The sequence below is a fragment of the Rousettus aegyptiacus genome, unplaced genomic scaffold (assembly GCF_014176215.1).
Source record: "Rousettus aegyptiacus isolate mRouAeg1 unplaced genomic scaffold, mRouAeg1.p scaffold_m13_p_7, whole genome shotgun sequence".
NCBI lineage: Eukaryota > Metazoa > Chordata > Mammalia > Chiroptera > Pteropodidae > Rousettus > Rousettus aegyptiacus.
In genome coordinates this window covers 96,169,770-96,196,368 of record NW_023416310.1, presented here as the reverse complement: position 1 = coordinate 96,196,368, position 26,599 = coordinate 96,169,770, and the positions used below count along the sequence as shown (strand labels likewise).

The 26,599-nt window shown below is 49.9% G+C and overlaps 3 protein-coding genes across 12 annotated transcripts; 1 reads left to right on the top strand and 2 right to left on the bottom strand.

Moving 5' to 3' along the window:
• Nucleotides 1-431: 431 nt before the first annotated feature.
• HDAC3 (histone deacetylase 3) lies at nucleotides 432-12,157 on the bottom strand. 2 transcript variants are annotated; one of them, XM_016124167.2, is made up of 15 exons: nucleotides 12,022-12,157; nucleotides 11,832-11,914; nucleotides 10,380-10,522; nucleotides 8,547-8,628; nucleotides 8,360-8,416; nucleotides 8,184-8,239; nucleotides 7,664-7,797; nucleotides 7,061-7,141; nucleotides 6,609-6,682; nucleotides 6,382-6,446; nucleotides 4,989-5,078; nucleotides 4,804-4,862; nucleotides 4,489-4,568; nucleotides 4,031-4,188; nucleotides 432-1,060 (listed from the first exon to the last, which is right to left on the bottom strand). In XM_016124167.2, the coding sequence occupies exons 1-15, from the start codon at nucleotides 12,074-12,076 to the stop codon at nucleotides 991-993; spliced, it is 1,287 nt and encodes a 428-aa protein (XP_015979653.1). In that variant the 5' UTR covers nucleotides 12,077-12,157; the 3' UTR covers nucleotides 432-990. The 2 variants fall into 2 exon arrangements, with proteins under 2 accessions (XP_015979653.1, XP_015979655.1); XM_016124169.2 differs by lacking the exon at nucleotides 12,022-12,157 and having other exon boundaries at nucleotides 11,772-11,862.
• A 114-nt stretch (nucleotides 12,158-12,271) lies between these two features.
• On the top strand, nucleotides 12,272-17,039 carry RELL2 (RELT like 2). Of its 5 annotated transcripts, none has more exons than XM_016124183.2 (8): nucleotides 12,273-13,032; nucleotides 13,435-13,674; nucleotides 14,070-14,135; nucleotides 14,228-14,294; nucleotides 14,709-14,894; nucleotides 15,163-15,538; nucleotides 15,678-15,711; nucleotides 16,951-17,039. In XM_016124183.2, the coding sequence occupies exons 2-7, from the start codon at nucleotides 13,491-13,493 to the stop codon at nucleotides 15,708-15,710; spliced, it is 912 nt and encodes a 303-aa protein (XP_015979669.1). In that variant the 5' UTR covers nucleotides 12,273-13,032; nucleotides 13,435-13,490; the 3' UTR covers nucleotide 15,711; nucleotides 16,951-17,039. The 5 variants fall into 5 exon arrangements, with proteins under 5 accessions (XP_015979670.1, XP_015979669.1, XP_015979668.1 ...); XM_016124182.2 differs by lacking the exon at nucleotides 16,951-17,039 and adding an exon at nucleotides 15,961-16,370 and having other exon boundaries at nucleotides 12,276-13,032; XM_036225167.1 differs by lacking the exons at nucleotides 12,273-13,032; nucleotides 16,951-17,039 and adding an exon at nucleotides 15,961-16,370 and having other exon boundaries at nucleotides 13,395-13,674.
• FCHSD1 (FCH and double SH3 domains 1) lies at nucleotides 14,559-26,039 on the bottom strand. 5 transcript variants are annotated; one of them, XM_036225165.1, is made up of 21 exons: nucleotides 25,932-26,039; nucleotides 25,602-25,699; nucleotides 24,966-25,011; nucleotides 24,494-24,561; nucleotides 24,017-24,173; nucleotides 23,794-23,930; nucleotides 23,626-23,689; nucleotides 22,642-22,770; nucleotides 22,057-22,179; nucleotides 21,782-21,877; nucleotides 21,224-21,349; nucleotides 20,720-20,824; nucleotides 20,367-20,528; nucleotides 19,645-19,773; nucleotides 19,483-19,566; nucleotides 19,203-19,314; nucleotides 18,848-19,068; nucleotides 17,950-18,037; nucleotides 17,428-17,454; nucleotides 17,023-17,078; nucleotides 14,559-16,884 (listed from the first exon to the last, which is right to left on the bottom strand). In XM_036225165.1, the coding sequence occupies exons 1-21, from the start codon at nucleotides 25,950-25,952 to the stop codon at nucleotides 16,819-16,821; spliced, it is 2,115 nt and encodes a 704-aa protein (XP_036081058.1). In that variant the 5' UTR covers nucleotides 25,953-26,039; the 3' UTR covers nucleotides 14,559-16,818. The 5 variants fall into 5 exon arrangements, with proteins under 5 accessions (XP_036081058.1, XP_036081059.1, XP_015979664.2 ...); XM_036225166.1 differs by having other exon boundaries at nucleotides 24,017-24,152; nucleotides 25,932-26,038; XM_016124178.2 differs by lacking the exon at nucleotides 17,428-17,454 and having other exon boundaries at nucleotides 25,932-26,038.
• Nucleotides 26,040-26,599: the final 560 nt, after the last annotated feature.

Genomic DNA, 26,599 nt, shown 5'->3' with positions numbered 1-26,599 from the left:
GTAAACTCCTTCAGGGAAGGGTCCATGTTTGTGACTACTGTATATAGCATTGTCCTTCACATAGACAATTAAGATGAGCAACTATGTGTGTCGGTCACTGTTCCAAGAAAGCACTTGACATGTTATCTCTGTGCACCTCCACCAACTAGCATCACCATTTCAAACACTCAGGTTCAAAAACCTGAAGTCATCTTCTACTCCCTCTCTTAAGCTAGTAATCTGACCAGGTTTTCTAACTCTTAACCAGAATGCTCTATTAACTCTCTATATATGAGTAAAATAATCCATGTAGTATACATACACAAGGCCTAACATAAAGTCAAGTGCTGAACGTTAACTCTGATGTTTATTACATACATTATCACCCCCATTTCTTCTCCTTTCACACATAAGCAGCTAGTAATTAAGAATAATCCCAGAAAGACAAAAGGTACAAAAAATATCAACTTGGTTTATTGAATAAAAAGTGGTGACATGGACATAAAGCCAAAATGTAGAACAGCATATTTTCACATCCTCCCCCAAATCAAACTGTATGTCTCATCATCTGGAGTTAAGGTATTAAGGAGCCAGAGCCCCCTAAGATCTCTCACTCTTCACCTGTACTATACTGCAGTATGAGAATCCAGGAGAGGAGGAAGTCAGAGGCAACCTCAGTCCTGATTACCCCTTTATCCCTAGAAGTCTCTGGATTGGAGGGAAGTAGAGAAGGAATAAGGGGGCCAGAGGGGCTGGAGCTGGCACCTAGGGACCAGTGCCCAAGATGGCCTTGAGAGAGCTACCCTTATCCCATACAATCCCTAATAGGTACCATTGTTAGGTCTTGGAAGGGAGAAGAAAGGGGATAGTTGGTTTAAGAACCAGATGTGGTCTCCAAACCATCCCCTAGCACTGGTAAAAGCCCCAAAAGTGACCAGTCCGGGGCTAAGGAACCTATGCTTTTCCCCTCCCATCCAACCAAGAGGTAAATTCCTTGAGACACAGCTGCTCTTAAATCTCCACATCACTTTCCTTGTCATTGTCATGGTCTCCATCATAGAACTCATTGGGTGCCTCTGGCCTGCAAAGCAAGGGTAAGAGAAGTAAGAGTCCCACTTTCCAAGTCCCAATCTTCTCTCACATAGACACCCTCTCTGGAGCCACTTCTCAGGCCCCCTTTGTCAAAGGACTAATCCTCTCCTTCTGTTAGTAGAGACTGATCATTAGTCAGTCCTTCATTCATGTAGTCAGTAAACATTTGAGAGACTGTTCTGTGCCAGACACTGTCACAAGCCTTAGCAATACAGTAGAGAATAAGTCAGACAAAATTTTTCAATCCTCAAAAACTTACCTAATAAGTGAGACTGACAATAATAAAGTTATGTGTATATATGTGTATATACATATATACACATGTGTATATATGTGTATATACATATATACACATATGTATATATATACACATATATAATAATTTCAGATGGTGGAAAGCACTGTGAATAAAAAGAAATAAAGAGAAATGTGACTGAAAGAGATGAGAGGAAAGGGGTAAAATTTCAGACAGGATTATTAGGAAAAGCTATTCTAAGAAGATAAGACCTGAGGTCTGAGAAGGAGCTGGCCAAAGATCTAAGGAAGACCATTCCGAGCTGCAAAAAAACCAAGCACAGAAGTTATCAGGTAGAAGGAGATTGATGTATTCCAGTAAAAGCAAGGAGGCCAGGATGGCTGGAGTATGGAGGGGTGTGCATGAAGGAGAATAGTTAGAGCTCAGACCAGGGATGTAGGTAAGAGCTAGCATGCAGGGTCTTTTAAAGCCATGGTCAGAAATTTGGATTTTCTTCTAAGTGCAACGGAAAGAAGAGTTTTAAGCAGAGGAGTGACATGATATGATAAACCTGTAGTAAGAGAAGGAATATGAAAGGGACATAGGGCCCAATAAGTATTTAATACTTGTTTCTTTCTCTTTGAAAAACTATTCTCTGGGAAAATATGAATAGCTGATAACTGGATTATCTTGCCCACAGCTGGTAATTGAGAAAGAAGGGAAAAATTCATCAAAGAAAAGCTGGGGAACTGAGTCAGGAAAGGCCCTATATGCCTGGTAAGCAATGTCTCAGTTACTTCTTAAGTGTGCAAGGGTTCAAGGTGTGGAGGCAGAGGCTCAAGTTTGATTGTCAGCCCTGATATTTAACTAGCTATGGGACCTTCAGAAAGTTATTTATCCTCTATAAGCCTTAGAATCCTCCTCTGGTAATTTGAGAATAACAGCCACCTCTTGGGAGTTGTCTGATGGCAACAGAATGATAACATAATGATGTGTATGTTTTTATATAAAGCACATAGTATTGAGTCTGGAGCTTAGCAAACCCACAAAAAGTGGTACTATTACTATTACTACTCTTCAAATGATATGCAAGCTATAGATACAGGCATCAAAGAACAGGAACTTGGTGGGCGGTCTGACAGTGAGGTACGGCTTAGGACAGGAAGAGGCCTGAGGCTTCTTTTTGCTGGCTGTTGAGAGGGGCCAATGCAATGTGGAGATGGGCCCAGATATCAGCCTGGAACTATAGATGAATAAGCCAAGCTTTGCCAAAAGGAAGAATGAAAATCTGTTTCCAGAAGTCATGCCTCAGAGACATGAAGAAGTTGAGAAGGAGATGATGGGTCAAAAAGGATTCCCTGAGGCCAGAGGTTCAGACACTTCCTCAACCAAAAGTAGGAAGGAGTCTTCACGGAGAGTTAGGGCGGTCCTAAGGGACCAAGCAGTAATGCCCAAGTCTAGACAGGCCTGGAAGCCTAAACTCTGAAAGAAGCAGATTCCAAAAGGGACTGAGAAGCTTGTCAGATTTTTCAGCAGAGCCAGCTCGAAGCTCTAACACTGTGTGGGTGTTAGACCAGGTGTCCTGCAAGTGTCCAGCTGCAGTTACCCCTCAGTCACGTTAGGAGATCGGTTCTCTGTTAAGTGCATGTTTCTGCACTTCTGGGTTCTGTTGTCTTTTCCCTTCGTTTTTCAGAAAAGCCTATTCTGGGGTTTAAAAAAATTTCATTCCAGTCTTTTTTCCCTAATTCACTGCATCTGTAAATATTTTAGTTTGTATCTCAGAAAAATACTTTAAAAAAAAAAAAAAACCCACAATATAACTATCATAGTTGAAAAAATTAACAGAGGAAAAAAAATCAAAGGGCCTTAAAGAATAGTATTAGGGCAGTGATCTGTCCAGCTCAGAACCTGGAAGGAGTAAGATGCTGGCAAGAATATAAACCATTACTGACTTTTTGGAAGGGAATTTGGCAGCAAATATAAAAAATCTGAGTGCACACAGCCTTTGACTTAGCAGCAACAATTCTAGGAAGCTAATCAACTCAAACAAGCACGCAAAGATGTATATGTAAGGGGGTTCACTGTTAAGTTCTTTGTAATAATGAAAAAATGGGAACTAATGTACATGTCCATCAATGGTACTTGGTTAAATTATGCTACATCCACACAATGGGATATTATACAACTGATAAAATGAAGCAGATCTATATATACTGACATAGGAAGACACATTGCTTTGTAAAAAAAAAAAAAAAAGAACCAGTTGAAGGAATTCTAAGTTGTAGAACAACCCATATAGAACAATCCAATTTGTATCTAAAAACGAAAAATAGATATATAAATAAATGCCCCAAAACTACACAAACTCCAAGAATAAGTGTGTATGTGCATTTATGTTTATCTGTGCATGTTGAACGGTACACTTATCATCTATAGGAAAAAGTCTATCTGAAAAGATGCAAATCAGACTAACAATGGTTAATCTGTGGGTATGGATTGTGTGACTGCAAACTTAACATATTTTGGCACTGTTTAACATTTTTATAAGAAATATGTTACTTGTGTCATTAAAAACAGGGCAAAAAGAGTGTGAAATTGCAGTAGACCCAAGAATAGGCATACTAAAGAAAGTTAGTCAGAGACTACTAAACTAATGCCTCAGTTTACTTTTCTGCTCCCCAACAAGCCTGCTGGAATCCCCGCTCTCTACTCCCTGCTCCAGACCTGCTATAGTTCTCCTCAGGACCCCTCTCCTCTGCATCAGCCTCATCGGTCCTGTCATAGGTCAAGAGGTCTGCTGGCACATCATGAATCTGGACGCTAGGTGCATGGTTCAGCATCTTCAGGTTTTCAAAGATTGTCTGGCGGATCTGGTCCAGATACTGGTTGGGGACGAGGAACAGAGAGTGAGCAGCTACTACTGATTCCCAGGGCATCCAACCTTCTAGCTGCCTATCATCTTAGTTTTAATCTCATCCTGAAACCTAGTTCAAGTCCCCTAGCTGATCACTGTCCCTCCTCACACCCCCCGACTGCCTCTACTTTAACCTGGGCTGCCTCCTAGCTGATAACAGTGATAGTGATGGCTGAGAACTTTCTTCTCATCTCTGGTCTGATTTCCCACATCCTGGACCTCTCCAGGGCCTCCCCACCCTTGTTCTCAGCTTCTCCGAGCTGCTGACCTGGCGTGAGTTCTGATTCTCAATGCGGGTGCTGACGTCTGGATGGAGCGTAAAGTCTGGAGCAAAGTACTCGAAGTATTCTTAGGGAGGAAAAGGAGGTTAGGAGCAGGATATGACTCAGACAGGTGTGTCCCAAGACTTTCCAGTCACTTTCCTTCCCAACCCAAACCCCTACAAAAAAGCTGCTCAATTTTTTCACGGCTCTGGGCCAAGGTTGAATTTATAGTTTTGAGAGTTTCAAATTTCCCATTTGCCTTCAAACCAGGCCACTCTGGGGTCTTGTGAAAATGGCCTTACTGGTGTGGCGGTCATTACCACTGTAGGGAAGCTCCTCACTAATGGCCTCTTCTACCAGCAGTGATGTTTCATATGTCCTGAAACCGAAGAGTAGAGGGGAACTGGCTAAGCAAGTGGGTGGAAGGGCCCATCTGGCCATCCCTCAGGAAGCCCTTAGCTCACACCAGACAAGAGGGTGGAGGGTAATCTGGGAGCACACTTACCAGCAGCGGGCAACATTTCGGACAGTATAGCCACCACCGCCTAGCACCAGTAGAGGGATATTAAAGCTCTTGACATATTCAACGCACTCTCTGTTAAAAGGAACGGAGAAATGCGTAGAGGAAGTTATCAAAAGCCAAAGTATACACCTCTAGGTATTGCCTGGAAAGGGGCACGAGGGAACTAGAAATGTTCCATCTCCATCTAGGCAGTGAAATTCATTGAGTTATATATATCCTTGAGATGTGTGCATTTTATTACAGAGATATTGCATCTCAATAAAAATTTTAAAATACAATGCACTCCTACCTCTTTCTTGCTCTACACCCACTCTGGCACCCCACCTGTTAATTAACTATTCTCATCAATGCATTAGCAAGTGCTGTCAGTTCTAGTCACCAAAATATAACTCAAATCATGTACTTTCTCCATCACCACCTCCTCTACCTTAGCAGGGGCACCATATCTCCTGCCTAGACAATACCAATCATTTCCTGACTGGTCCTTCCATTTCTGCTCCTGTCCTCCCACCCCAAACCTTTCTCCATTCAGTAGTCAGAACGGTCACTTTAAAACATGACCTGGGGGAGCTGAGATCTTGCTCCCCAGCACATGTTATCAATTTGGCTCAAATAAGCTCATAACAATTAAAATAAAGAAAGAAAGAAAACATGAGTTGGAGAGTAGCACTTCCCTGTTTAATATCTTCCAAGGGTTTCCCATCATACTTGCAATATAATCTAAACACTTTACCAGGGTCTGACGGCTCTGCTCAGCCTCGCCACTGCTGATTTCTCAGACCTCACACCACCTCAAACCACCGCCAGCTTGTTGCCCACCCTCACTGGTTTGACCTCACCTTCTCCACTACATCAACTCTCCCCGGCCTCAGAGCTTCTGCGTGGGCCCTTCCCACCACTTGGGACAGACTTCTCTCGCTCCTCTTATGGGTCACTCTTTTCGAACACCAGGTCTTTGCCCAAATTTCAACTCAGAAAATCCTTTCCAAATCGTGCTATCTAAAGTAGGTTCCCCACTGTCACCCTAAGTTTTCTATCATTTCCCCTCATACGATTTATAACAATTTACTTTCTTTGCTTACTCATCTTCTGTTTTCTACACTAAACTGTTAAGTCCATAGGAGTGTCCCCATTGCATCCCCATCTCCCATCTACAATGCCTGGAACATAATAGGTGCTTAATAAAAACCTATTATGAATGAAAACCAGCTGGGGAATCCTGCTCAAAGTGACTATTTCCGGTTCAAGTACAATTTGTAGCTATTTTGGACTCCCAAGAAAGAGGTGAGACCCATTCTTTAACTACCCTCAATCTAGGTATTGAGGCCCGAGGCCGCTTGAAAACCTGGAGGAGTGGAAGGAGGGCAAGTCTCACCCATGTCCTCGAATGCTGAGGTTGAAGCAGCCCAATCGATCACAGCCCAGAGAGTCAGCTCCACACTGCAAAAAGCAAAAGCTCAGGCAGCCGTGGTAAGAAAACTGATCAAAACATCCCAGATGCCCCCATTTCCCTTTTCCCACCAACCTAGAGGCTCTCCTCTTCCCTGCTTTCTTACCCCAAGACCAGGCAGAGCCCTCCTGACTAGGCACTGGCAGTATTACCTGGAGAACAATGCACGTAGGTTGGTAGAAGTCCACCACCTGGTTAATAACTGGCTGGAAAAGGTGCTTGTAACCTGGGAGAGGGCCAAAGATGGGTACCTGGCACCCCAAGGGGATGGGGAGACAGGGAACAAAAGGAAAAAGGGGGTTGAGAGAGCATGTAGCCCAGGAAAGGGGCAAGCCAAAGAATCAAACCATTGGTTCTGAACTTCTGAAGGAGAGATCCCCAGATCCCTTTGAGTGACTGATGAAAGCAAATGACTCATTTCCCAGAAAAATGCACAGACACATAATATGTTACATATAATTTCTGGAGGGGGTCCACGGTCCCTCTGAAGGCCATTCATCCTTAAGGACACCTAACCCAACTGTAGAAAATACCAGACAGAAGAGGTTAATTCAAGGAGAGAAAGAAGGGGACCAGTGAGCAGGGTGAAGACTTTAGAACTTACTCTGGTCATCAATGCCATCCCGTAAGGGCACATTGAGGCAGTAGTAGCGGCCACTCTCTGCTCCAACTTCATACATGTCCCCTGTAGGGAATCGGGAGGTAGGGGGTGGCAGCCACACACAAGAGGCACCCACAACCCAGCTGCTTCAGCCCCAACCCACAATGAGGGCCTCTCACTACGTACCTGCACCACATACTCCCTACAGCCACCAAGTCTCCTGAAGCTAGCGTTCATTCAACAAATACTTTCTTAGGCCTACTATGAACCAAGCTGTGTACTAGGCACTAGGGATACAGTAGTAAAAGAGAACTAAGAAAATGAATGAAATCCCACCAAGCTTATTTTCTTGGGGACTGAGGATGATGAGGAGGGAGATGGTCAACAAAACATCACAATAAATACAAATAGCTGTGAGTGCTCGGCCAGAAACAAGCTGAGTGATGTAAGAGAGCAAGGAGGAAGGGGGTGACTATTTTAACTGGGTGGTCAGGAGAGGCTTCTCTGAGAAAGGGCCATCTGAGTAGAGAACAGAAGGCTGCGAAGGAGGCAGTCATGGTAAAGGGCTGAGGGGTGCGAAGGGGACGGACATTCCTAGTCCCATACCTGTGCCAGGGAAGAAGTAGTTTCCGTACTTGTGGAAGGACACTGTCATGACCCGATCAGTGAGGTAGAAAGCTTCCTGAACCCCATCACCATGGTGGATGTCAATATCAATGTAGAGCACCCGAGGATGGTACCTGGAGTGAGGGTAGAGCCAGGTCTGAGGCAGAGGTGAAGCCCAGGAAGAAAACCCCCCATCCGCTCCTCCCAAACACAAGGTCTGAGATTATGAAGAGTCTTGCTTTGGCCCAAGTCACCTGAAACCTAACACCACCAGTTCCCTAAGGGCAACCCGGGAGCTCCAGGCTGGAGGCAGGGACAGGAGAGGGATGTGCAGAGAAGGCTGAAATGTGAGCAGGCAGCAGGGAATCTGCAGCAGAGCATAGCAAGAGGCAGCCTGAATGAAGCACAAAGAACTTGGGAGAAGCTAGTATGGGAGTGGAGGTCAGGGTCAGGGCCAGGACAGTCTGAGACCTCGTCAGCTAGTCTCGTAAGTCCTTCCATCTCCTCCCAGGCTACTTACTTGAGCAGCTCCAGGATGCCAATCACAATGTCATTGACATAGCAGAAGCCAGAGGCCTACGGCAAGACAGTGGTCTTAAAAAGAAAGGATCGATACCTCCACCCAGCTGCCCCTACTGTTATCCTGAACACTGACCCTGAAGTGACCATTATCTCCCCCATCACCTCTTCACTCACCTCAAACTTCTTGGCATGGTGCAGACCACCAGCCCAGTTAATGGCAATATCACAGATCTGAAAGACAAACATCCAACTCACAGTCCTCCTCCTGCTCACTTGCAAAGCTGGGAGCTCAGGGTCAAGGTCAAGATCTTGAGTCCAAGGACCCACAGAAAGGGGAAAGGGAATGCAGGGCTATGGTCACCTTGTTGTTCAGCTGGGTTGCTCCTTGCAGAGATGCGCCTGTGTAACGGGAGCAGAATTCAAAGAGCCCTGGAAACACTGGGCTGCAGGGAAGGGGAGCAAGTTGGAGCCTTTTATTTCTGTCTAGGCCTTCCTACACCTCTCCTCCCACCCAAACCTCTCCAATCTCCAGTCTTCAATAACCCTCTCTTCCCCTCCTACACACCCAAATTATCTGAAAATGTATTCAACATATATTTTGGACCAAACCATGTACCAAGCCCTGTGCGAGGCACTGATGGGAAGTAAAGGAGTATTTAACCCTGTCAGGAAGTTTGGACTCTAGCCGGGGAGGGCAGCAGGCAGTTTCTAGGTATATGAACGTACACACAAAAAGGAAATAAGTTGAAAGAGAATGTAGCTCTATTTTCCTTAAGAGATACTATGTTCAAAATATTCTTTATAGTTACATATTTTAAAGAACGTTATATTCCCATAGTATACATAAAATAGTAATAATGATGAGATGACCCACAGAAAGCCTTTAACATGGTGTGTGGAATCTAGTAAGCACTTAATAAATGTTAGCTATCATTATTACCATCTTCATTCTTTCTAAAAAGGAGAGGCTTAAAGCCAGACACAAAGGTTACATACCACATGGCTCCATTTATATACCACTCTGGAAAAGGCAAAATTTAGGGACAGACCTCAGGTCAGTAGTTGCTTGGTGCTAAGATGGAGAGAAGGGATTGACTACAAAGGGTATGAGGGACCTTTGCAGGAAAACTGACCTTTCTACCTAAACTCTCAGAACTATGTATCTAAGAAGGGTGAGTTTTACTGTATGCAAATTACACCTTCACAAACCTGACTTTTAGAAAAGGAAAAGCTTTTTAAAACTCCCTAGTTTTAGGTCTCCAAGAAAATAGTGCAGCTGACACATGTGACCAAATGAAAAGAGAACTGCAGGAAGTTTTACAGTTTCTCAAAGGGTTTGGGAAGAATTATTAGTGACTGACACCTAGAAAACTAAGCCAGTGAAAAACACAATGCAATTATTAGCTCCAGAAAAAACATGGATGCGTACTAGAATATAAGCAAGGATCCTGCCTTAACTTTCTTGTCCACTCCCTTCCCCATAGGGCCTGCGTCTTCTTCTATGGTACAAGCTGGATGCAAACCTGATCATGTCTACTCACTCTTTTGTTTTTTAAAACACTTCGAAGACTTCCCTCTACTCTAGGGGTAAAAATTCCAATTAATCAGAGGGCTATTTACTTATTAAAGGCCCTATAACTTCAGCCTCAGTTCAGATCACTCTTCTCTTTCTATTCTGCAGTTGTCCTTTTTTCTGTTCCTCAAATGAGTCATACTCCATCCTACCACAGACCATTAGCACATGTCCCATGAGACTATGACAGTTTTCCCCCTCACCCTCTCTCTTCCCAACTATGTTTTATCTAATTATCTCCTACTTTTTTTTTCAGATCTCAGCTCAATCTTCATTACTTCTTCTAGGAATGCTCCACTGACCAGAACACCCCCAAACTTGGGTAATTCTCCCTCATATACTCTCTCATATGCTGTCATGTACCTCTCTCCTTCATAGGACTTAACACAATTATAATATTAAATTTTTGTTGTTACTGTGATTGATCATTGCATCCCCAGCACTGGGCACAGGGCCTAGCCTAGAACAAATAACTAATAAATATTTGTTGAATAAACCAATGAGTAAATGATGACTTGCTGACAAGTAGACCCACTTCATAATCTTCTCACTCGCTGCCCGCAAGACCTCACTCAAATGTCTTCCTTAAAAGCAAGGCATCAAAAATCCCAGTCCTCTCACCAGTCATCACCCACGTTGAAAGCATTAAGGCTTTTAGTGAAGCCCTGCATATTGGTGGGGCTGACTCTCTGCAGGAAGTCGATGTAGTCCTCAGAGTGGAAGCGGCACATGTCATGCTGGGAGGCCTGGTATGGCTTGAAGACCTCAGAATGGAAACGCAAGGTGAATCCAGGCAGGGTCAATCCCGATCAGGGCTGAGACCACCCACACTGAACCCAGCCCTGGGGACTGTCCAAGACCACACCTAGCAGTCCCTCTCACCCCTAATCCATGTTTTCTATGAGGCAAAGGTAAGTGAAGAAGAGACATGTTGCTTAGCCAGATGGTTTATTATGATCGAGCCCCCTAAAGATCCCTGGGCTTGCCTTCTTCCCACCTCCAGCCCTGCCTTTCCTACCTTCTCAACCATGAGCCCCAATCCACCTGCCCTATTCCCTGGATCTCCTGTTCCTGATTCTTTCCATATTCATCTCCTCCTTTGGGCTCTGTGTCCTCTCTGCCCTCTGAGTTTTTAATTTTTGAGTCAAACAATACGGGATATACACCACTCTTCTAATTATAACCCAAAATGCCCAAGTGCTAAGCCAGAGCCTTTGAAGGCTCTTTCAAGGGCTTCACACACTTCTTAAAAATTGAGCAAAACAAAAAGCTTTTCTTGCCAGAAAACGCAGAGGTACATATCAACAAACGATTTCAAGAAATTTCTAATTCCATGCACTAACATCACCTTAGTCTTTTTTATGACACTTGTCTGTGTCTCAGCACAAGCAGTGGACACTCATTCATTCTGTTGATTAGTTCCCCTTGCAACACATGAGGGCTGAACTTAACTGTTATAATCCCATATCACAGCCACAAATTCCAAGCTGGGGACGGACAGCATGTGTATACCTGAGAGACGGAGGTGCGGGACCTGGTCCCACAGGCACCATGGCCAAGACCGTGTACTGATTACCCAAGTAGGAGTATTCTAGGTTGAAAAGAGAAAACCCAGGACATCTCCTATTATCCTCCAAAGACACATACAAATTTACACAAAGGGCTGCAGTCCTTCCTGGAGAAAGGTCAGAGAAGGGCTGGGACCTGAGGGTAAACCTCATATCCAGCTACAGTGATTCAGCTCCTCTCCCTTCTTTGAGGCCACAGCACTGCCCACATCTTAGGATGCTAAGGAGTAAAACACCTTCTGTCTTCGAAACCAGCCTAACTCTAGTCCAAGTGTTAGTCCACTTGAGGTCAAAGGGTGGCTGACCTAAGTTGACAAAGCAACTCCCATTAAGTTGGTGGACGCACCTATCAACACTCTGCGTGGAGCGGGGCTGCTCCCGGTTCATTCTATCTAGCCCTCCCCCACCCCCACTCTTGGGATGGGTCTCACTCGGTGCAGCCTACCTTATTTAGGGCCGCAGCTCGCCCCCACCCTCAATCCCCAATAGAGGCGGCGGGACTCACGATCATCTTCTTATAGAGACCGTAGTGCAGGACCAGACTATGAGTCAGTGCCAAGCGATGGGGCTTCATAGGGTGCCCAGCCCCTGGGAGTGGGAAAAGAGAGTTCGTCAGTTCTCAGCCCTGGAGTTGTAGCCCTAGCCTCGAAACCTCCGCGTCCCGGAACCCCTGGCATACCACCTTGTTCCCTCACCGTAATGGAAGTTGCCCACGTCGGGGTCGTAAAAATAGGCCACGGTCTTGGCCATGGTTGCCCGCGGGACCAGGCCCCGCGTCTCCGCTGCCCGCCCGGCCGCCTACCCCACGGTCGTGCGTGCTGCGTAAGCACGCAGCCTGCCTCTGCGGAACCGGGAGTCTTGGGCCCCGCCTCCCCAGGCCACGCCCCCTGCGGAGTTCCGCCCCTCGCCTCGCCTCTGGGCTCTGGGGTTTGAGCGTCTGGGCTTGGGCAGGGGACAGGTAGCATCCGTCCTAGGATGTGAGGGTCATTTCCTTCCGGGTGGGAGTCAAATCCTTGAGAAGCCGAGCCATCCAGTCCAGCCATCTGCCCCAAACGGGGCGCAGGCCGTGGCGACCTCTCTAGGAGGCTCTGGAAAACCGGCCACACCGCCCCTCTCGAGCGCGGAAAGCCGGCTTCCCCCGGCCCATTGGGAAATGCCCGGCTATCCTCCCGGCCAGGGCAGCTTGAGAGCAGGAGCCGCGCCAAAAGTGCCGATAAACCAGTGGAGAGCACTCTCGCCTGACCATCCATCCCACCCGGACCCAGACTCTGCGCTGCACACTCGCGTTGGGGGGCGGGGGGGCTGCGCAGTCACGCGCGCGCCACACTTGCTCTCACAAGCGCTCACGGCTTTCACTCTCCGCCCCGCACACCTGTGCTCCGCCCCCTGGTCCCGGGCCGGTGACAGGCTAAAGCATTTGGGAACCCAGGGCAGCTGCGGCAGCGCCCCCCATCGTTTCTCTTTCCCGAGGTTGGAGTTGTCCAGAGCCTGCCACCGCTCCCAACCAGCCTGCATCCCTCTCCATCCTTCCCTCCCCCCGCCTGCCGCGGCACCGGTAGCTGCAGCTGCAGCCCGGAGCCGGTGAGGTGGCTAAGGGGGAGGGGAAGGAAGCAAGGGATGAGCGCCGGGAGGGCGTCGAGGGCCCTGAGCCGGACTAGGAAGCCGCTGGAGCCGGAGCCGGAGCCGGAGCCGGAACCAAATCACCGGTACCGGGTTGGGCAGGTGGTCAGGATGGGAGGACCCGAAAGGAGAGGGGTGCTGGAGTACAAGCAAGGGAGGGGACTGCAGAAGCTTGGCTCAGGCCGGCGCGGAGGAGGTACGGACGCTGACTCAGGCGCGATTCTTGCACTGGCCGCTTGAGAATTCCGTCCCATCTCGCTCTGCAGTGTCCTTGGGAGGGACGGAAGTGCAGGACAGCTAGAAAAGGGAACACTGTGGGTGTCGGGGAAGAGTGGCCGGGGTCGTGGAAGAGGGCTTGCACAGCCGCAGTCTGGCATCCCTGGTCCGGACCAGCACCCATGGTCCGGACAGCTCCCTATTTGGCTAGTGGGTGGGGCCGGACCTCCGGGATCCTAAGGATGGCATTCCTATCCCTTCCCCATCCCTAGCTGCAGCCTCCTAACCCCAGGAGGCGCCCTGGCCCGCGCTCGCCCCCCAGGGCCTCATGTCGGAACCACAGCCTGACCTGGAGCCACCCCAACATGAGCTGTACATGCTCTTCCTGCTTGTGCTGGTCTTCTTCCTCATGGGCCTTGTAGGCTTCATGATCTGCCACGTGCTCAAGAAAAAGGGCTACCGCTGCCGCACGTCCAGGGGCTCTGAGCCTGATGACACCCAGCTCCAGCCTCGTGAGTGAGGAGCCTAGAACCTGGCTCAGTCATCTTTCTCCCTTACACTTCTCCCCACATCTCTGTCTGCGGTCCTGGCCAACAGACCCAGGCCAAATCCCAACCAAGCCTTCAGAAAGCCTAGTGATGCTTTCTTGAGTCAGCAAGTAGGGTGACACCACCTTGAAAGCAAGGCTAGAGAGGGCAGCATGAGTGGGAAGAGCCCGCTGACAGTGATCTTGGGCTCTCATTAACTTTCGCATCTTTTCTGCTCTTGATCCCTGAAATACTTTCTCAGCATGATGGCAAACAAGCAAAGGGGTATGTCTTGAGCAGTAAGCCACAGAAGCCACCTCATAATGTCCTCCAAAGCTGACTCATTTCCCAATTCCTTGCCAACCTCTTTCACCCTTCAGCTGAGGACGATGACATGAATGAGGACACAGTAGAAAGGATTGTTCGCTGCATCATCCAAAATGAAGGTGGGCGTCAGCTGGCCTGTTGCTCCCAGGTCCTTGACTTTCTCTTGCTCTGACCTCCACCTCTAGTGACTCCCTCTTCTTTCTTACCTCAGCCAATGCTGAAGCCTTGAAGGAGATGCTGGGTGACAGTGAAGGAGAAGGGACAGTGCAGCTGTCCAGGTGAGCTCGAAACAAGGGCCAACATGACTTAGCTTGCCTTGGAGAGTGCTCTCTCCTTCAGCACAATCCTCTCCTAGTATCCTTGCATGTTTGGGGTAGGGAGAGGGCAAGATTGGCTAATCTACAGCAAGAAAGTTTTGTTGAAATCCTTCATACCCCCTATCTGGATATCATCAAGCCTAACGTTCACCCCTTGTACCACTCCTCTGGGTTAAGCATTGTCCTTTTTAGAAAACAGCCCTGGAAGGAAGAACACATGGTCACTACCATCTTAATATTGAGTTTATTAGAAAAAGACAAGAAAAGAATATTGGGACCTGGGGATTGTGGGGCATCTGGAGGTTTAAGGAGCACATTGAAAGAACAACAACAAATGGGAATGTCACCCTTGCTCCTTTCCTCACTACTGTCCAGTGTGGATGCCACCTCCAGCCTACAGGATGGAACCCCCTCCCATCATCACACAGTGCACCTGGGCTCTGCAGCCCCTTGCATCCACTGCAGCCGCAATAAGAGGCCCCCACTTGTCCGTCAAGGACGCTCCAAGGAAGGAAAGAGCCGCCCAAGGCCTGGGGAGACGACAGTGTTCTCTGTGGGCAGGTAAGCACAGAGTGCCCCAGGACAAGGGAGGCTGAGGTGGGAGACCCAATGAGCAGACACCTGCCTCCAGAGGTGGGCCCCAGCTCTTTTCTCCTGGACTGTGATCTACAGTAGGAGTCAGGTTACACAATGTGCCCCACAATCTGAGGTGTCCCCTGCCCTAGCCCAGAGGGAAGTGGCTATCAAACCCAGAATGTCCCTGGTTGGAGGGAAGGGCCAGCAGCCTCTGAACTGTGGTCCTAAGCCCCAGTGTTCCCTTCCCTCCCAGGTTCCGGGTGACACACATTGAGAAGCGCTATGGGACGCATGAGCATCGTGATGGCTCCCCCACAGACAGAAGCTGGGGGTCTGGTGGTGGGCAAGACCCCGGGGGCAGTCAGGGGTCGGGGGGAGGACAGCCTAGGGCAGGAATCCTGCCCACTGAGAGCCTGTCCCCTGAGAGGCCACAGTCCCAGGCCCTCGCCAGCCCCTCAGTACAGAATGGAAGACTCAGGGACAGCAGCCTAGTCCCTGGTGCACTTGGGGGAAACCCTGGAGCTTCTGCAGAGCTGACCCTTGGGGCTGGAGTGAGGGGCCCAAGCCCAGGGCTGTCCAGTCAAGAAGCAAATGGACAGCCAAGCAAACTGGACACCTCGGATCACCAGGTATGAAGACGTGGCCAGGGCTGTGGAGGGCTGCGGTGGGCTGCAGTGGGCTGAGCTCTTATTGCACCCTACTCTGGGGTTGGGGGTGCACTGATATGACCTACATCCTGTTCTCCCATTGTTGACTCCTCTCTCTCAGGTGTCTCCAGCACGGGAAGCAAGGGGTGTGTGAGGTGAGTCTGCCTGGGCTCCAAGTCAAACAATCTCATCCTCCCACCCCCTATTTATACTACCTAAGCCCTTAGGCTCCCTATGCCCACAGGGTAAAGTGAAGGCTTAGCCTCTGCTACAGATTCCTTGGTGTGATGGTAGGGAGTGAGCCTGTGCTCCAGGGTATGGGGAAGGTCCTGCAGCCCCCAGGGAAAACGGCTAGAACACAGCTTGAATAGGAGGTGACATTGTTACTTTTCCTCTCTTTCAAGCCTCTTTCTTCATTGCGCTGAAGGACTATCAGCTGGCAAGGCCAAGGGGTGGGAGCATATTAAGCCCTTCTTCTCCACTGGACAGTACTGTCCCCCAGCTGAAGGACCAGTCTTACTTCTACCTGGAGTTGCATGGTCTCAGGCTGGGCTATCTTGGGAGAAGCTCATCCCCGACCCTTGGCCCTTAGTCCCTTCCCCTTCCCCTGCCTGCCAACAGGTCACCTGACCCGCCTTTCCCATCATCTAGCTCCATATGGTAGAGCGTGGCAGCTGGGAACAGGCCCCTGCCCTTGGTGGGTCCCTAAAGCAATAGCACCTTAGGCCCCTTGCCCTCTTGGCACAAGAGGCCCAGGCCTTGGCTTGGGCTTCGTGCCCTTTATTCACTGTCAATAAATCCGCTCAGACCATTACAGTTGCTTTGCATACTGGCTCCAACTCCTTCTGACAGGTCTGCCCCTGTCCTGGCCCCCAACATCCGTGGTCCTGGGATCTGGAGTGGGATGGGTCACAGAGCCAGAGTGGAGATATAGATGGGCCAGAGCCACTTAAGACTTTGGGGGATGGGGGCCAGCCCCAGAGATTTCAGGGTATTTCACCACCCTAGAGATGGGGTAGTGGAAGAAGAGATAGGGGTAGTTCCAGCCATAGAGATGGCAGGAGGACTAATGATGGAGGAAAAGAAGAGTGGGTTCCAGCCCTAGAAGTGGGGAGAATGGAAAGTGGGGAGAGTCCAGCTTTTGGCTGTGTCACAGATCACAGAGGGGTGATCTCTGACAGCATGGTCACTGAGGGGTGATCTCTGACAGCATGGAGAAGGGGCAGCAGCAGCATTCCTGGGGGTCAGTGATCCCCCCGGCTTCAGGTGAGGGGATCTGGGTGGCCAGGATCCGGGGCTTTAGCCGGTGGGGGAGGTGGTGGTCGCATCTGTAGGGAATAGACCATCAGTGCTCCAGAGATCTCCCTTGGGGATATCTATGTCCCTTCCTTCAGCCCTGAAGACAAAACAGGACAAATTGGAATGACCCCTCTCCACACAATCTCCTCCAAGGGAGGGACCCTTACCGGCCTGAGTCGGGGCACCATCATGTCCAGGGGTCCAGGGCAGTCCAGGTCTTGGTCTAGAAACAAGAACCACAAGTCAGTCTTCAGACTTTGTTTTGTTCACTGCTGTATCTTCAGCACTTGAGACTGTGGCATTCTGTAAATTTTTGTTGAATTAATGAATAGTCACCAACCTGGGACATAAAATCCATCAATCTATCCATCCTCAACACTTATTGGACACCTGCCATATAATCAGCCCTGCTCAGGGTACCAGAGGAGAAGAGGTGGGATCCACAGCACCCTACTCCAAATGGCTCTAAGGAACCCAATAATGAAACACCAACAAGCACCATGAAAGACTGAGTGCTAAATCATTCAAAGTAAACTATGGGTGCTGCAGGAGTGGGTACTGAGCATGCTCACAGGGATCCAGGATCAGGGCAGGAGGCTCTGCAAAAAAGTGTAAGTACCGGATGGCTTTAGGGAAGGTGAATATTCTAAGAAGGAAAATGATTACACAAACAAAGGTGTTTGCAGGATTCAAAAACACTAAGCGGAGAAAATGTGTATTGGGAACAGTCTGGCTAATTTTAAAAATAATGAGAAAACAGCTACTGCTTGCATGCTCGCTACATGCCAAACACAATGCTGGGCACTCTACGGACATCTTTTTAACTCTCATAACATAACTCAGTGAGATAGGAACCTTTCTCCTTACTCTGTAAAGGCCCAGATAGGTTAAATGTCCTGCCCCAAATCACATACAAGGAAGTCACAGAGCCGAGTCTGAACAGTCAGTCTGCTACACAGCCCACATGCTTCAGTGAGCCTGATGGTAGAGGTTCCCAAGGGCGGGAAGAGGAGCTAAGTGTGGCCCAGGAGTCCCAAGTTTCCTTCTTATTCCTGCCCCTTCCCCTCCCAGGGCCCCTAGTTTCCTCTACTCACCTCCAGGCAGGACAGATGTGGGGGGCCCATCCAAGGCAGAGGTAGGTGCAGGAGGGGAGAAGCTGGGAGGAGAAGGGGATGGCAGCATCTGGGGACGAGGGGGCACAGTTATTTCTGGCATGTGGGAAGGTTTCCCCAGCTTGTCCTTTCATCCCATCTTCAATTCCTGTCCCATCACTCCCCCGTCCGGAGAGAGGCCAAATGTTTGTCTCTGGCTGGGAACTGTAGCTTATATACATTTCAATAGCCAATATGTATTGACACTTATTATGCCCTAAGGATTCTGTCCCACTTCACATGCACCAATTCATTCCTCACCACCATCCCATGAGGTAGGGATGTTTATGGTTCCTCTCCTAAAGGCAAGACTCAGGGTAGGCCATCTACCCAAAACCATGGACCCAGTTAGTGGCAGAGTTCTGGCTAGAGCCCAGGTCTCCTGACTCCCATTCCTATACTCTTCCTACTGCATTATAACAATAGGTACCGTATTTTATTTTGCTTTACTTATTTATTTTGGGGAGTGGGGGGAGTACCATACTTTAAAGCACTTCTTGCAAGCCACTGTGCTAAGAGCTTTACCTCCATTATCCATAATCAGGATAGTTAGCCTGCTGAAGTAGGTATTACTATTCTTTTTACATGTGAAGAAATAAGCTCAAATCACTGCCCAAGGTGACACAATAGAAATCTAATGAACTCATATCTATCCAGCACTAAAGTAGCACCACCAAACTTTTATTAAGATTGCCTTGTTTTCCCTTTTCTCAGTCCAACCAAAGGAGATGGGGAGGTACAACTTGGGAGGGGAGGGGGCATTAAAATGAATATGGGGCCTTGATGGGATAGGAAAGTCAAGCCAGAGGTGCCTGGGGACCCAGGGAGAAGGAAGCCTTACCTGTTCAGGGTCTGAAGATTCAGATATCCCTGGGGGGCCAAGAAGCTCCTCCACCAGCAGGGAAGGGAAGACCCCAACATGGCCCCCAAATTCTCCCCTCCAGAAGCCATCATCTACTCCATCCTGGGCCCGGGGCAGCAGGCGGATGAGTGCCCCCTCGGGGAAGCTCAGTTCCTCTGCGCTCTGTCCCATGTAGCTGTACAGGGCACGGGCCAGGAATGCTGCAAAAGCCCAGGAGAGATGGTGAGGGGAGGAGGTGGCAGTGGTCCCCCAGGACCATTACACCTCAGGGCCACAACCACTCAGTAACTCTTCTCCATAACCAGTGTCCCAATCCAGGATTTTCTTTTCTTACCTGTGGGCTCTGAGGGATTGTTACTATCATGGCTGCTCTCAGGGAAGAAGAGGTCCGGGAAGTTGAGATAACGCTCAGGCACAAAGCCTACCTCGCCATGCTGGTTCCGAGCCTGCTCACCAGCAATAAGAACAGATAACAGACTTGCCTCAGCAGTTCAGAGCCGTGGCCCTCCTCCACTTAGGCTTCTAGCTTTGCCTGGTTGGGTCCTTGTGGGCCACAGAGTAGTCCCTCTTGCTGTTCCCACCACCCAAAGTCAGAGCCCAGGGTCCATACCCACCTTGACCCATTCGTCGGCATCTCCTTCCTCTATAACCTCCAGCCATTCGCCTTCTGTGATAGTCAGCTCATCCTCACGCCCTGCCTGGGCCCCACAAGGAAGGATTCAGGACTTAGTAGTCCCCCATCCCTGCCCGTTTCAGGTTCCCACCCCCATTCACACCTGATAGCCAAACACCACATGTGCAGAGTAGGGGAGAGGCCTGGTGGCCAGGGCTTGTGGGGCAGGCTCCTCAAAGAGCTCCCCTGTCTCCTCACATTCTTCAAAGTCAGACAGCTCAGCATCCTCAGCCTGAGGAGGTAGGGCAGAGAACAGACATCACTGTCACTCTCAAGTACCCACTGTATCTCCCCCTCCCCCATCCTATTGTAAAGAACTTGGTGGATCCTCCTCCAAGGTAGTAGCACCTATCCATTCACCAGGTATCACAAGCAAAATGACCACAGAGCATTGTTACACTAACAATGGCCACAGAGTTAGAGTACTGAGCTTACTCTGTGCTAAGGCACAGTGCTAAGTATCTTATGCAATCGTCATAATAACCCAGTGTTATTTTGTAAAACTATTAATTTCATTTTACTTATGAGGGAACTAAGGCTCAGAACGTCACTTTCCAAGATCACACAGCTAATAAGTGAGTGGCTGGTACTCGAACTGCTTACAATCTGCCCCCGGAACCTTAGCTCATAACCACCATCCTATATTTGTAATACAAGTTTGTTATGAACACTCTATGCTATAAACTATGCAAAGAATTATACTTAAATGATTTCATTTAAGCCTCAGAACAACTCTTTAAGTGCTGCTATGATTCCTTTTATAGTGCCTGCCCTCCACTGGGGAGTTTTACACTCCTGGATGGGTAGGGAGCAGAGGGAGCTCACCGTGGGAGAGAGGTCCCTCTGGGACAGCCGGGCCTCGCTGAGCCGTCGCTCCTGCTCCACCTCATCCTGGGCCTGGGTCATTGCTGGCTTCAGCCAGTGCTGTACATCCAGGCCAGCCCCCTGCAGCAGGGCCAGCCGGGCAGCCCCCTTCACCTGGCTCACCTGGCATAGGGAAAAGGGTTCAATCAAGGCTACAGCTGGGCCTACCTTTGTGAGGTGAGTGGAGCCTCCCCATATATGTCCACCCTCTACCACAGCCTCCCCTCACCCTACCATCAGACAGAGGAGTGGAGGAAAGTGTTACCTGAGGTGGTGGGATCTCAGTGGCCCCAACACCAAGGGCTGTGTCTCACCTGTGCCCGCCGGATGCTCTCCCTCACTTCCTGCAGCCGCTGCTCCATGCCCGGAGCCTCCCGCTCTGGAGCCTGCTGTCGCCTCTGCTCCAGCCGCTGCAGGACCTGGTTGGGAAGGTAGAGGACAAGGGCAGATGGAGATATGGGGCATAACTTACCTTGGACCTGGCACTTTGCTAGTGACTTCACATGCATTATGTCATTTCTTCTTCCCTATGAGGTGGGTGCTATTATTAGACCCACTTTAATGATGAGGAAACTGAGGTCCAGAGGGGTTAAGTCAGTCCATTACTCAGGGTTACATAACTAGGAAGCAACAGAGCAGGATTTGAACCCAGATGAGTCTAGCTTCAAAAGCTGTGCTTTTAACTACTATGCCACACTGTTGGCTTAAAATACCGTTTCTTCCTCTCCAACCTGCAGCCCCAAGACATCCCCAGTGACTCCGGGATCCCCATTCTCAGCTATTCTGTTCCACCCACACACCTGCACTCCCCACCTCACCCGAAGCCCGTGGTTCTGGATCTTGTAGTCTCGGGCAGCTCGGCTCGTCCAGCGCTGAACCTCTTTCTCCAGGTCACTCTCCCCAGCCACATCTCCTGCAACCCCCTCCAGCTCCAGGGCACACACCTGAATGAACAGGGGTACTGTGAGGCGGGCCTGATGCTGCTCCTTCTCTATTCCCCTTCCCTCTAGTTCCTGCCTTTTTTTCTCTCTGTCCTGACCTCCAAGGACAGGGAAAAAGAGGTGGAAGCACACATCTATATGTCCATGGACACAGGTGTGTGTTCGTGTGAACACATGGACATAACGAGTCCCAGAAATGGGATCCAGGTTGAGAAGCAGAAGTAGAAAAAAACAGAATATTGCAGTGGTCAGAAAGGTAGAATGAAGTGTGTTAATTTGTGTCCTGGTGGGAAGGAAGTAAATTGGAGTTCTGAAACTTCCTCTCCATGGTTTAACAATCGGTAAGTTAGTATCAGGACAAGGATAATGGGTGAGAGACCTTAACTACAGTCTTGTTTACATTTAACCTTGTTCCAACAAGCAGGGAGGTCTCACCTGATCATTCCCTGCTGGCTGAAACTTCTGAGGTGGTGTGGGGGAAAATACCCCAGGCTCTTGCAGAAAGAGCTTCACATCCTGCTCCCAGCTTACCTGGGGGTTGGAAGAAGTCAAAGTCAGTCACGTACTGGCTCCCTCTCCAAGCCTATCCCCTCTAGGAATAAAGAGGACAAATGAGAAGGAAAGGGGCAGATGTGCAGTGGGGTGGTCTGTACTGGGAGAGAAGGGAAGACAGGATCTCTGGGGCGGCTCTTACAGGGCACAGCCCTCACCTGGGAGGTTGCCTGTGTTCCATGGCGGGCATGCTCCAGGGCCATCTCTGCTGCTTCCAGCTCAGTCCTGCTCAATAAGGTTAGGGGGTCCCTCAAATGTTCCAAAAGGTCACTGACCAGGGCCTGGAAAGAACCCCAAGATACTGACACCACCTTTCCCCCAGGCCTCTACCACAGAGCAGCCTCTCTGTCCAAATTTGGATAGGTAATGGGCATGACGTATGGGGGAAAAAGGAAGGAATAAGACCTTATTGTTTCTAATAATAGGTCCTCATGTGTGCACAGCACTTAACCATTTAAAAAAGCATTTTCATGTCCATTCTCTTCCTTGAGCCCCATTCGTCTTAAAAAGTAGGCACAGCGGGGGTTATCCTTGATGAAGAAACTAGAGTTCAATGTGGTAAATGTTCTATATGAGGTCATTCTGCCAGCTAGAAGCAGAACCCAAAGCCAGGTATCTATTTTCTCCCCACTCTAAGCAGGTTAGGTTCCCGAGCCCCACCCAGCCTGCTGGTGGTAGGGAGCAGGAAGAGGTCCTCTCCTCCCTCCCCACTGAAAGGCAGGGGGATCTAGACTGGGACTGGCCTTGAGCAGGGTTGGCAATTCCTCCTGATAGTAGTGGTCAAGGTGAGCATTGGTGGACACCAAGTTGAGCAGGTACTCATTGCGGGCTGCTCTCAGCTGCTTGGAGTACTGGGCCGACTGGGTAGCCAGCTAGGAGGGGAAAATAAGGTATCAATAGGGAGTCCTGGACTCCTGAGTCCTTCCAAAGCCAACCCAGCTCCAGAATGGATTCTCTCACATTATTGAGATGCCTGACAATATACTAAAAATTCTATATACTCACAACTCCTGCTCAAATACCTCTAGTGCCATCTGTATACATTTAAAATGAAACCTCAACTGCTCCTTACCGTGGTCTACCAGGTCCAATAGGAGCTGGCCCCTGCAACCTCTCTGACCTCTGTTCACAGTGCTTGTCCCCTTATTCACAGTGCTCCAGCCACACTGGCCTCCTCTGAGTTCCTCGAACCTACAAAGTTATTCCCACCTCAGAGCCTTTCTACTCACCATTTCCTCTCCCTGGACTGTTCTTCCCCTAGATCTTTGCATAGTTGGCTCCTTCTTGGCACTCAATCTACCTGTTCAGAGAGGCTTTCCCCCTAAATTATACCCCCTCATTACCCTTTATCATAGCACCTTGTTTTATTTTCATTTAGTCTAACTATTTGTTTGTTTGTTTACTATCTGTCTCCCCTCATCAGGCTGTGAGGGCAGGAACTCCATTAATAGTGTTCTCTACTATATCCCCCTTGTTTAGAACAGTGCTTAGTACACAGGAATCCTCAGTAAATACATATTAAAGGAATGAAAAAGAAAGGTATTATTTTTACTTTATACATGAATAAAATGAGGCTCAGAGAGATCAAGTTAAGCGAGGTCACTCACCAAGGAAGTAGAGAAGCTTGGATTCATCCCAGTGTCTCAGACTTAGTCCCCTGGGTTCTAAACCACTAGACTAGTCTTCCCACCTCTTCCCTGCCCCCCATCATGTCTGCATCCCCAAACCTTGATGCTAAGTTTCTGAAGACTGGTGCGAGTGTGGAAGAGTCCATGATCACTTCGGTTCAACCTGTGCCATCAAGGGAAAGGAATTAAGGTCAGGCCTGGCCGTGGTTCCTTGGCACCACTGCCCTCACCCCCACTCCGAGGTGTACTAGCTCCCTATGGTCCCACCTGGCCTGGACATCAGCTGCTTTCTCCTGTGCCAAGGCCCACACACGTTCCCGCTGCCCATACAGCTTCCGACTTCGGCTCAGCTCCCGGACAGACTGCAGCACCTCGGCCTGTGCCCTCTGGAGGTTCTCCGCTCCCTAGGGGCATGGACACACAGAATTCTGACCCAGACCACCTCCAGCCTTGAGCCAGCCCTTCCTTCACCCCATCCACTGAGCCATACCTTCCTAAGCACCTGCTCCTTGGCACTCCGCCCTGTGCCCCCTGCCAGGTCACGGTATCGGTCGGACGCCTGGAGCCGGGCTTGGCCCCCAGCCACGGTGGCATCCAGCAGACAGCGCCAGGCACCAAACACCATCCTGCCTCTCCCCAGAGAAGGTCTGTATTGAGGAGGGGAGCACTCCAAAGCTTCACAAGACACCCCACCCCCCAACACCATGGGAGACGGAGTGTTTTCCCATCCCCCTCATCTGGGAGCCCATTAATCGATCAGCGCATTAGCTCAGCCACAAGGATCACTCATGCTCTCCGCCCCTACCCACAGTGTCCTTGCTCGGTCAGTTCCTCTCCCACTGCTGTGTCAGCTCTACCTGCAGCTCACATGTCCTTCCCCCTCGCTGGGCCTTCATCCTAGCAGGATCCTGGGGTTGAGCTCCTCACCCTTTCTTGGTCCCTTAGCCTCTCCCTCCGTGGGACCCACCTGCTGTCCGTCTCTCCACTCCGGTGCCCTTCCCTCTTCAGGAATGGCCCAGCCAGTTTCTGGAGTGCCTGGTGGGAAAGCCATCACAGACCCAGCTTCCTTTCAAAGACTCCCCTCAATTGGGAGAATATGGGCTCAGAGTATAATTATGCTATTCGTTGGAAGTGTATCATGTGCTTCTTACTTCATAAGTGCTTTATATGCAGTAACTCATTCCACCTTTAGAACAACCCTACATGAAGGTACAGTTATTGTTATTCCCAATTTACAGAGAAGGAATTGAGGCCAAGAAGAGTAAGTAGTACATTGTTCAAGGTCACATATCTAATAAGTAGTACAGCAGGGACTTGATGCAAATCTGCCCTACCAGGGTTTGCTCTTGGCCAGAACAGGGGTGTGTGTGGTGGGACACTGCTGGTGGTGTAGAAGAGGCCAGAACAGAAGGGAAGGTCCAGAGAAAGTTGTCCCATACCTGCCCATACTCCCGTTCGATGGCAGCTCTCTGCTTGCTGTAGGATCTGTGAAGATTAGGACGGTGGTATTACTGTTTGGTCCTTTCTCCCACTCCCAATCCTCTCCTCAGCCTGGGCAAGATGAAGAGGGGAGAGAGGCCTAGAATGTAACTATACCAGGAGGGAATGAGACTGAAGAGAGAGAGTCCTTGAGATCACCTCAGGCATCACCTCAGGCAGCAGCAACAAAGGACAACCTCACCTCACTACTCAGAGCCTCGGTAGGATCCTTCCCACCCCCGGAGAACCATCTGTGGGCTTGGAGGTAAAGACTGATGGGGACTTGGGTACAGTGTCCACCAGCCTTCCAATAGGTCTGGAAAAGGGAGGGGGGAATTATGCCCTGATTGTGGGGGTGGAGGGAGTGGAGCGGAGTCAAGGGGGTTAAGGGCGGGTCCCGGTGTGTTATGCGTTTGTTGGGATGGGAGGAAGTAGAATTCCTATCCGGTATCTGGAGAGGCAGGTTTGGGATGAGGGCTGTTAGTGGGCAGGATGGAGAGTTCTTCATCCCAACTTCCCGCCCACCCCAAGATGTACCTCGAAGGTACAACTTCGCAACAGCGAAGATTTGGGTATGTCGAGGGGTCAGGGGCTACCTTATGTCTTCCAAGAGATCCGCCTCCCTCTGCTGACGGGTCTGGAGAATGCTCAGCTGCTCCAGGAAGCGAAGCTTCACCTCCTGGGCTGGCTTCACCTTAGGGAGTAAGAAAAGGTTGAAGACCCCTGGCGCGGGGACCGGAAAAGCACTCGGCGCAGGCAGCAGCGAGGAGGCGGGATCAGGGAGGGGCTGGGCTGTTTCCTCAGTTACTTTGGGGTCGGGCCCTGACCCTTTCCCACTTCTCGTCCCCCACCGCGACGCCGGTGCCTCCTAGGTCCCCACCATTCCCTCAGCCCGCCAGAAGTCCCCATTCCCAGGCCAAGCTCACTTTTCGGGGTGGCGGCTGCATCCCTGCTGCGGCCCAGGCAGCGACTCGACTCCGGAACTCAAGGAAGCTCCGCCTGCGCTGAAACCCCGCCCAGACCCGGCCGGGCTCCGCCCCGTCCCCGCCCCCGTCCCCGCCCTCGTCTGGTCCGGCAGCGCGTTGGGCAGCGAGGCGCTGGGGCCCGCAGAGGATCTAAACTTCTGTCGCTGCTTGGAATATCCTAGAAAGGGTCCGGGCCGCGGAGTGGACGCTGCGTCCCCTGGGAGGTAAGGGGAACTCCAGGTTTCTGAGTCAAGACGCCTGGGTTCCACTTCTAGTGGAGCCGCTGACTCAGCCCGTAATTATTTCTAATTATTCATTTACATATGCAGATCTCTAGTTCTGGCTCGTAGAGTGAAGAATGGCGAGGAACTCAATCTGTGACCAGGTAAACTGAGTCACTAGATGCCTGAGCGAAGATGCGTCTGACTAGGCAAACAAGGTAGTTCCCACTGAACTGGAAAAGCCAGAGCAAGCAGAGGTGAGAAAGATGCCTGGAGCCCAGAAAGAACTAGTTCGAGTAGGCACATTCTGAGCCAGTGGAAGCTAAAGGGTACCAGTGAGTGGGTATGAGCTGGGAGATGAGCGTGGGGCCTGCAGCCCAGAAAACCCCAATCAACTTTAGGGTCTGC